The following is a 10883-nucleotide window of genomic DNA, read 5'->3' on the forward strand; positions in this document are numbered from 1 at the left end:
CTACCTTTTAAACATAAATTAAACTCATTGAATTTGTTGTCAGCTAACAAATTATTGCACATTTATTATAACCCAAGAAATTTCCTTGAAAAATATCAAACTACACATTTAATCCAAGAAAAGTTTTGTAAAACACCTTACTAGTCCGAAGATGCAATAGAGGTGCAGTAATTTTTTTAAAGTGTGTCACATTAGTGCATAGTATTGTTTTAAAACTAATGCACAAATAAATAAATAAGAAAAATAAAATCAAAGATTTGTGTCATTAAGAAAAAGCCTCATATTTAAGTTATTTTTGGCTTGGGATTGAAATAATTTATCTTTAGAATTATTTATATTTGAAAATTATGGCAATCATAATTGTCCATTTCAATTCAACAATTATTTAAGTGCCAGATGGAATCAGGTACTATTTTTCATGCCTTGAATATACTACAATATATATATTTTTTTAAATTTTGATCTCCTAGAGTTCACATTCTATCAAGGATAGAGAGAGGAAACAAATCCACAATAAATAAGTGGACAAATGTTATGCTAAAAGTTGACAGATGCTATGCATGAAAGAAATGCAGAGAAAAGTAAGAGAAATCAGAGTATTATAGAATGTGTTTGGGTATATTGGAAGTAGGTAGCATTATTAAATTAGAAGGTAAGATTGGCTTCATTTGTTGGAAAAAGTAGTGAACTCTGTAAGCAATACATAGTGCTGTATGTATTTCTCTGTAAGGAAATGATAATAGAATGAAATAGCAAGGATCTGGCTCAAAAATCCTTATAATTTTGTTCTGGAAAATGTTGATAGTACTGAGCTCCATAGTGCATACCTGTAATCAGAGTGATGCTGGAGGCTAAGGCAAAAGGATAGCAAATTCAAGGCTAGCCTCAGAAATTTAGCAAGACCTTGTCTGGAAATAAAAAATAAAAAGGGCTGTGTATGTAACTCAATGGTAGAGCACCTCTGGGTTCAGCCCAATACCCTCCCAATACACAACAACAACAACAACAACAAAAAAAAAGAGAAGAAGTTGAGAGTGAAAGGTTCCTCTACAGAGCTTTGTTTCTCCCCTTTGCCCTATCTAAAGTTCCTCATTCTTCCCATGCTCCTCCCGCCCCCATTAAGGATCAGCATTCACATATCAGAGAAAACATTTGGCCTTTGTTTTGGGGATTGGCTTACTTCACTAAGTATGATATTCTCCAACTCCATCCATTTATCTGCAAATGTTGTGATTTTATTCTCTTTTAATGCTGAGTAATATTCCATTATGTATATATACCACAATTTCTTTATTCATTTATCTAATTAAGGGCATCTAGGCTGGTTCCACAATTTAGCTATTGTGAATTGTGTTGCTATAAACATTGATGCAGCTATGTCACTGTAATATGCTGATTTTAAGTCCCTTGGGTATAGACCGAGGAGTGGGATAGCTGGATCAAATGGTGGTTCCATTCCAAGTTTTCCAAGGAATCTCTATACTGCTTTCCATATTGACTGCACTAATTTGTAGTCCCATCAGCAATATATGCATGTATCTTTTTTTTCCCACACCCCTGCCAACACTTATTGTTGTTTGTATTTTTAATAGCTGCCATTCTGACTAGAGCAAGATAAAAATCTTAGAGTAGTTTTGATTTGAATTTCCTCTCTCTCCCCTTCCCTCCCCTTTGTTCTATCTAGAGTTTTTCTAATCCTCCCATGCTGCCCACCCCAAACACCATTATGAATCAACATCCTTATATCAAAGAAAACATTCTACAATTGTTTTTTTTTTTGGGGGGGGGATTGGCTAACTTCAGTTAGCATTATATTATCCAACTCCATGTGTTTACCTGCAAATGCCATGATTTTATTCTCTTTTAATGCTGAATAGTATTTCATCCTGTCCCATACACCTTTGTAGGCAGATTCCACATCACTCCCAGGCACTGATAATTGTTTTCTTTCCACACATTTTTCCCATTTCCAGAATATCTAATAGATGAAACAACACAGTATCTGTAGACTTGTGAGTCTAACATCTTCCACTTAGTGTGGTAGGTTTGAGATTACCCACAGTGCTGCATGTATTCCATTGTAACCTTGTACTACAGTTTATCTGCTGTCCTGTTGAGGGATATTTTGGATGATTCTAGTTGAGGGTATTTATGAATAAAGATGCAATAAACATTCACATACAAGTTTTTTGTATGAACATAAGTTTTGATTTCTCTTGAGTTAAAAAATAGGGTAACAAAGCTTGGTTATAAGATAAACCCAGACTTAACTTTATAAGGAATGACAAGTCACTTAGTATTTCTATCAATAATATATGAGAGAATTCAACTTGCTATATATTCTTGCCAGAACTTGAAATTGACAATATCTTTTAGTTTAACATTTTAATAAGGGTGCGGCTATATTTCCTTGTGACCTTATTTTGCATTTTATTAATGACTAATGATGTTAAAAAATATATTCATGCATTTACCTGAGAGCATTTTTAATGCTTTTGATTGTGGGTTTGTGACTCTGAAGAAAAATGAGAAAACAGTTGATAATGTCAAATAAAACATTTAATTTTCTAGTTTATGGCTTAAGATCACATGATGATTGTTTAATGATAAAGGTTAAATCTTCTGGGAAAATTGCTGATAGGATTAAATGTACTTTAAAGTGACATTTGAATGGTTGAGAAAAAAATCCCAGGAAACAATGTCAAGAACAGCAGATGTCAAATAAAAAGAACAAAAATAAAAGCTGGGTATTTGAAATAAAAGCAATAAAAATGATTGGAAATAACATTTCCAATCATTTATACATCAGTGAAGAAAATATGAGTATTTAGATCAATAAATTTGAATATTTAATATGAACATAAATATTTTCATTTCTAGGAGTTGTTGGAAAGGAGAATATGAACTATTTCTAGAGTAATAGAAGAATAAATCTTATTTGATAGAAACAATTTTGATAAGTAAGGAGGCAGAATAACACTGAATGCTAAGAATGTATTCACAAATAATAGAGTTGAAGTATTTTGGAAAGCATTGATTGGAATCAGTATGAAACATAAAGAAAAGTGGTAATGCTATGAGGTTGTATTACCTAGGAGCAGAGTTGTTATGTAGTGGTTTGCATAATGCTTTCCTCCAGAGGCAAAAGGACAGGTCTTCTCACTAATCTGTTGATAACTCATTTCAGAGTTAGGTGCCCTTTGCTACGTACATTATTGTTCAAATGAAAAATTAAAAAGTAAGATCTTCACGCCAAACTATGAGTAAGAAAAAAAGTGAAACGTTAAGCAAAGTAAAATAATAAATTACAATATATTATCTAGCATATATGTATATTTCAAAAATTATGAATATTAAGTTATATATAAAATAAATGAGGATTAAGTAGAAGAGTAGCACAGAGTGTTCTTTCATTTGTTCATGAACTCCCTGTTGAGTAAGTTCTGAACAAGCCCTGAGAAAGGCTGAGTGCATACAGTGTCAATTCAACACAGTCCCTTCTCCTCATGGAGCTCAGACATTAAGCAGGTACTTACAATAAGAATCTGACAAATGTTAGCCATGGCAGAGTGCTTTGAGAATGTAAAGAGCTCTCCAATCTGTTCAAATTTAACATCAACATTTATGAATTTGAAAGTAGGATTAAGGGGAAAGTACAACTAGAGTACATATTAAGGTCCAGAAAGCAAAGGCCAGAACAAATAGTGATTGATGAAATATTCCAGGACACTGGGAAAGGAATTCTAGTCATACTCAAAGCAGGGAAATGAATAGTGAAAGATTTGTCATGCTACTTGCACAAAATAGTAGAATGCTGAGTTGGTAGAACTGTTCAACTAATTGCACTTTTATCCATCAAAGAAATTAAATGGACTGGATAGGGTTTAAGAAGTTACTGAAACCCCAGGGAGGAGGGAAGTTGTGCCTGAGTTTTCTTGAGATAATTCCATGTCTCTACAAAAACATATCTATGATACAGCAGCAAATTCTGTGATTTTGAGAAACTGTAAAGAAGGGATAGAGTCGGGTAAAAGTGTGGTCTTCTACTCTATCTTTTGTTAACTTGTTTATTCTTCTATAAAAAGTCTTTAAAACTTTCTATATGAAAGTTTTGTGATAATCAGTAGTGACAGCAGGTACTTACAATAAAAATATGACAAATGTTGGCCACGGCAGGGTGCTTTGAGAATGTAAAGAGCTCTCCAATCTGTTCAAATTTAACATGAACATTTATGAATTTGAGAGTAGGAGTAAATTGAATATTAAGGTCCTATTTAAGAAATAGAGGTAAGCCCTGACCTCAAAAAAGCTCACACTCAATTGGATGAAGAACACATGAGCAAAAACACTATCAAACTAACAGTAAGTATGATACTTATTATGAGTATCATATAATAATCATTTCAATGAGAAAACTTATCCAGGGCATCATGCAATAATTGAGAGAATTAAAGTAATTAACTCTAGCAGCAGGAATGAGGAAAGATGTCAGAAATGATGCTTTATTGGATTGTAATTTTTGTTATCATCTCAGAAACAAATACTTATTAAGTATTAATCTGTACAGGAGATATTAATAAAGATATCTGACCACTTTTAAGTATTTTAACAATAAAATGGAAAATGTGAATCAGAAGATGCACAAAATCTATACAATCTATAACTATTTTTTTTCCTCTGTTCAAATACAGGTCTGTTCAAGTCTTTGGCTCGCTTTCTTTCTTTCTTTTAATTTTATTTTTTATTTTATTGAATTTAAAAAAAAATGATTAGCAAGCGGAATGCATTACAACTCTTATTACACATATACAGCACAATTTTTTATATCTCTGGTTGTATATAAAGTATATTGACTCCAATTCATGTCTTCATACATGTACTTTGGGTAGTGATGTCTATCCCATTTGTGTAACATATTGCAGACAACTTCAACTGGCAAATCACTGACAACGAAGTTTACTTGTCTTTTATAAGGTGCTGTACTTGACAGTGATTCGTGAAACATTTTTATCAATGATTTGGATTAACACAATGCAACATAAAATTGGAGATGATAAAATGCTGGGAGGAGTGGCTAAAACATTTCTTTACCGAATAAAACAATGAGTCATGTCTGTGCACAGAAATGACAACTCAAGTATAACAAATTTAATTGTTATCAGTAATAATTGTAAATGTATGTTTAAATGAATGACATAAATATGGGACTTTGGAGCCTTTCAATAACATCAGAACATAGACTTGTTATGACAAAGTATGATACCGATGCAAAAATAATGAACACCTAATACATAGTTTGCATTGACGAGAGATATAAAGTCATTTTAGCAAGGTACTTAGCAATTATTGCCAAAGCCTGTACTGCTTAGATTTTGTTGGCATAATAAGTCCAGTACAAAACGCCATGGGCATTGCTTAACTAAAATGTGGATTATTTTGGCTGGGATTTACAGAACAGCAATAACATAAAATAGCAAGAAAGGCAAAGAAAGTAACTTAAAATAGCAGTAGAAGCAGGTGCAGCCAGGTGAATGAGGCGAATGAGGCATTCCCTACAGATGATCAGTAGGTACCAAGAGAGATGTGGGAGAAAATGCAGGCCCTCAGACTAAAGAGGACCCTCATCCAGATAAATGACCCTAAAAACAGGTCAGGGGGAAAAATAGGATAAAATAACAGTCGCTGAATTGCTAAAAGAACAAAAGAAAGGTAAGACACCATTCCAGGAGGTAATGCAACATAAAGAGGAGAAAAATAGAATACTCATTCTGGACATTAAATAGAACTCAAAAACTTTTGACCTGAAGAATCAGAGTAGCAAAGCCATGCAAAGCAATGCATTGTTTCTAGTTTTTTGAATTCTCCCTAGAACGGATTTGGTCATTCGTGAATAGGCTGTGTTTACAGAGGACAGTAACTTTTTCTCATCTGGGAAAATGAGAATTATAGAGTTGATCAAATTGCATAACTACAGTGTTTCCCCAATCCTACTGCACATTTGATCCCTTCCCCGTGAATCACATAACTGAGCACTCTCCTTTGAATCAGTCATGGTACTAGATTCAGAGAATGTAACAACAAATGGAGCAGTGCTTTGCTGTGAAGAACTCACATTTCTACAGGTAATGGAGAATCACTGATGTTTTGAGAACCAGCAAGTAATGGACTAAGTTCTAGAATTACAGCTCACAGCAAATGAGAGTTTTTTAATGACCTAGTCACATGGTAGAGAAATGGCATTCAAAAAATGTAGCTCAGATTGAAAGACTTGTTAAAATGTATTACATACCATGTGTTTATATAAATTGAAATATATTCCTGTCTAGTCAAGCACTCTGTCCAGATATACATCCCCAGATCTTGATAATGTATTTTGAGAGAGAAACTCACCAAGTTGCTCAGGCTGGCCTCAGATTTGTGATCTTCCTGCCTCAGCCTTCCCAGTAGTTGGGATTAGAAGTATACATCTCCACACCCAGTTTATGCTTTGGAGGTACTGGGGATTGAACCCAGGTGCTTTACACCGTGGCTCAATAGCCAAAACCCCATTTTCTTATCTTTTATTTTGAGACAAAATGTCCCTAAATTGCTTAGGGCCTCACTAAATTGCTGAGGCTGGCCTCAAACTTGGGATCTTCCTGCCTCAGCCTCCTGAGTTACTGGGATTAAAGGATGTGCATCATCAGGGTCAGCTACACTCTTCTTGATGAGGGAAGTAGTTTATAGACCATTGCAGAGAATACATCAATATAATTCAAATTTAGTTTCTAGTTGCATATTATATTTTCTTTGCAAAAAAAATCTTAATAATATAAGAATATAGTTTGAATACATTTTATAAGAATTTAATATAAGCAGATAGGAAACAAAATGTATTAAAAATGTTTATATATCTCACTTCATGAAAAAAAATCAAATAAAGAAAATAATCCCCAATTTAAAAAAACATCAAGAAACACATAATTTGAAATGAGTGAATTGTAAACTTATTTACATTGTTGCCACAAGGTGGTGGTGTAGTGTAAATATGGCAAGAAGGGTAATGATTCTTCCAGCATTTTCCCAGCATTTACTTAATTATATATCATGTATTATGCTCTAACCATATTTATAATTTGAAGCTTTATAAATAAAGGGAATTAGTCTATGTGCAAAATACAAATGGTAATTTGCTGATATTGGTAAACCAAATGTGTTGGGGGATCTACCTCATTCTTTAACTGCTATGTAATATTTCTTAGTGGACATATGTCACAATTCATTTAATGAGTTCTGAATTACTGCTTATTTAGTTGTCTTTAAATTTTTCACTAATGAAAATGACTCCATAAAGAACACCTTTTTAAAATTATCTTTATATACATAGACAAGTAGATCTCTTTCTGCCAGGAGAAATTTCTGGCTCAAAGTCAATATGGTCAAATTGTTCTATAAAAAATGTCAAATCATTTAAGCTCAAAACCAATGTTGTATAAGAAGTTTCATATTCTCTCTTTTAAAGTATGAAATAATATTATCATGGTAAATTTTATTATTACTTGATTAGTAGCAAATTGAATGTGTTTTAAAACTTTTGGTGAAATTTTGCAGTTTTTGTGCAGTGACTTATCTGCTCATACCATTTGCTCATTTTTCACTTTATTTTTCAGGGAACCGTGTTCTATTTCATTTAGATTCATCAGAGCTTGTCATATGTTATTAGATATTAGTCATTAGATTATGTCTATTAAAATATTGTCTCTTAATTTTCCCCTTATCATTGAACATTTAATTTAACAACTTTCATTTAAAATTAGTTTTAATTCTTTCATAATCAAATGTGGAAATTTTTTCTTATAGCATCTGTTTTTTTGTTTTGTTTTGAAAGAGTTTTCTAGAATTTAAAAAACCTTATATACTCTCCTTTATTTGATTGTAATATAATCAAAGGGTTTTTTAAAACAAAAATATAGTATTTTTGTACACGTAGAATTTGCATTTTTATCATTATCCAATAATCCTAATATTATGTATTGAGCAGATATTTTTCTTCTTCAGTGATTTGCACCATTACCTTTATCCCATACCAGTTCCAATTATAAATGATCTGTCTAGGTAATAGAACTCTCTATCACAGTTGATCAAAATCTTAGCATTTTCACACAAGTAAATGCAATAGATAAAAGAATCATTCCTACTTCACAAAAAGGAAGAAAGAGGTCAGAGCTAAGTGATTTGCATGGAGTCCCATTATTACATTGGCAGGAGATCTGTACCTAGGAACCTGGTTTTTAAATTGCAAATTCAGCGTTTTGCCTATTCTTTTGCAAACTCTGATTTGAGATGAACAGGAAAATAGAGTCACTTTATTCTCCTTTACCATGATTCTTTTTCAGTCACAGAGGAGTATTCAGGCTGTAGCAGATTCCCATGCCAGAATGGGGGCACCTGTATAAGTGGGAGAACGAGCTATACCTGCGCCTGCCGGCACCCTTTCACTGGTGACAACTGCACTATCAAGCTGATGCAAGAAAATGCTTTAACTCCAGGTAAAAGAGTCTGCATCCTTAGATTTGCTCAATGTCAGATACGGAAACATATTCTGAAAATATTTGCAAACGGATATTAAGTCGATCTATTCTGGATCCACGTGAGGATTAATTACTTTTCTGTCGGAAACTTATTGAATAACTTACCTGATTTACAAATAGAATGTCTTTATCTCAGGAAAATTTATATTTGCAGGAACTTTTTGACATTTTTATGTTGGTATTCTAGAGGCATTGTATTGAAAGTCCTACCCCCATCAGTTTTTCTCTCTTAGTGCGTATTAAGAGAAAATGCAGATGTACATATCTGACAGGTATAAACTCTCCTCAAACAGTTGTTAAAGAAACACCTTTGAGTCATGTCAGATATGGTCATTTAAATGAAGCTTCAACATTGGCTCCACAGTATGTTTTCCATGAGGGTTGAGCTAGCTGCCATTTTGATGACATGGGGATTATTAGAACATGCTCAAATGTACGGAATAAAACAAGATGCCTTTTTCATCATGTCATTTGATAAGTATTGGTTGCTTTACATTTACTTTAATAGTACATTTCTGGTTTAATACAAGAAAATATGTACAGCATTCAAATTATGTTATCTTTAATAGAAGCAAAAAGCCATTTCAAATAGGGCTTTATTTAAATATGCTGCATATTGAAAAGTAAATTTTTTAGCCTATTTTTTAATTGATCCTTTGTATGTGTGTTTGGCATTAATTACACAGGAAATTTCTTTTGTCTACTTCCCTATAGTGAATATGACTTCATTTAGTTTCTGTTTTAGCCTCTAGAAACAGTTTGACAAGGTGCTGGAAAAATTGTTTCTACTTGATGTCAGCTTCAATTCTTGCTAGGGACTTTAAAACATTCTGGCATACCATAATAATCATAGAGTGCTTTGAATTCCTTTATCTCTGGGGAGATCAAAGAAATATGCAAATTAAACTTTGAGGCATTTGCATGAGGAAGATAACAAATGTTATTTTCCTCTATGCTGATCTAAATGGAGAAACTGAGGCTCTAAAAAACTAAATGATTTAGGGTAATTCAGTCAAGAGAAGAGGCAGACATTCAGGAACATAACCATTGTTAAAGTTGCTTCTGTAAGGCTTTTTGTAACTAAGATAAAATGATAATGACATGAGAAAAAAAAACAAAACAAAATACAAACATGAAAATTAACTCTTGCCCTTTTTTTTTTTTCTGTAACAGATTTTTCCAAAGGATCTTATAGATATGCACCAATGGTGGCCTTCTTTGCATCTCATACATATGGAATGACTACACCTGGTCCTATCCTGTTTAATAATCTGGATGTCAATTATGGAGCTTCATATAACCCAAGAACTGGAAGATTCAGAATTCCATATCTTGGGGTGTATGTTTTCAAATATACCATTGAGTCATTTAGTGCTCATATCTCTGGATTTTTAGTGGTTGATGGAGTAGACAAGCTTGCATTTGAGGCTGAAAATATTAACAGTGAAATACACTGTGACAGAGTTTTGACTGGAGATGCCTTATTAGAATTAAATTATGGGCAGGAAGTGTGGTTGCGACTTGTTAAAGGAACAATTCCAGCCAAGTTTCCCCCAGTTACCACATTTAGTGGTTACTTGTTATATCGTACATAAGCTAGTATGAAAGATACTATCAACTTCACTGAGAAACAGTAAGTGATTTTATTATCTTTGTATGAACATCTCATCTACCTGGGATTTTCTACACTAAACAAAAACCAACTTTCTTTCTAAACTTAGTAAAGCTATATGTTTGTTTATTTCACAAAATGATCTCAGTATACCTGCTTGTGGAGGTGTTCTTGCTCCCAAAGGAACATAGCGGCACACAGAAGAGCATTTGTTAGCCCAAGTAACTATTCCTACTTTTTTCCTTGATTTTAAGTCATTTCAATGTATTGTACAATGATAATCATACAATATTTTCAGTCATGGTACCCTTGATTTTTGTTACATTCTGTGTATATAAATATATAACAAACATTTCCTGATTTAATAAACTCAAATTACTAAAAGACAAAAAGTGCTTTTTAAATTTTTTTATTGTTTACTATTGAAGTGAACTATTTAATATATTTAAATGTTCATTCATCCTCAATTTGGAATTGTTAGAAGCATGAAATGAAAGAAGTTTAACTATTGTTTCCTTCCTATAATTAATGGATAAAATAATAATTGATACATATGGGATATTTCCACCTATTTATAAGGATACATAAGTGGATTATATATCTACCTCCCTCATATAACATCTGTAGTGAGAAAAAATAAAATCATTTTATAATAAGTATCCTATTACAATACATACAGATCTGCCTCTGTTCTTATAAAG

General features: G+C 32.7%; 1 protein-coding gene across 1 annotated transcript in view; it reads left to right on the forward strand.

The window, feature by feature from the left end:
• Positions 1-10506, forward strand: part of Mmrn1 (multimerin 1) — a 54822-nt gene extending 44316 nt beyond the window's left edge. Inside the window, exons 7-8 of the mRNA XM_026405201.2 lie at positions 8376-8528; positions 9744-10506. Coding sequence (XP_026260986.2) covers positions 8376-8528; positions 9744-10165 — 575 coding nt within the window. The 3' untranslated portion in view covers positions 10166-10506. The remainder of the gene's footprint in view (positions 1-8375; positions 8529-9743) is intronic.
• Positions 10507-10883: the final 377 nt, after the last annotated feature.

Source organism: Urocitellus parryii, chromosome 10 (assembly GCF_045843805.1).
Source record: "Urocitellus parryii isolate mUroPar1 chromosome 10, mUroPar1.hap1, whole genome shotgun sequence".
Lineage (NCBI taxonomy): Eukaryota > Metazoa > Chordata > Mammalia > Rodentia > Sciuridae > Urocitellus > Urocitellus parryii.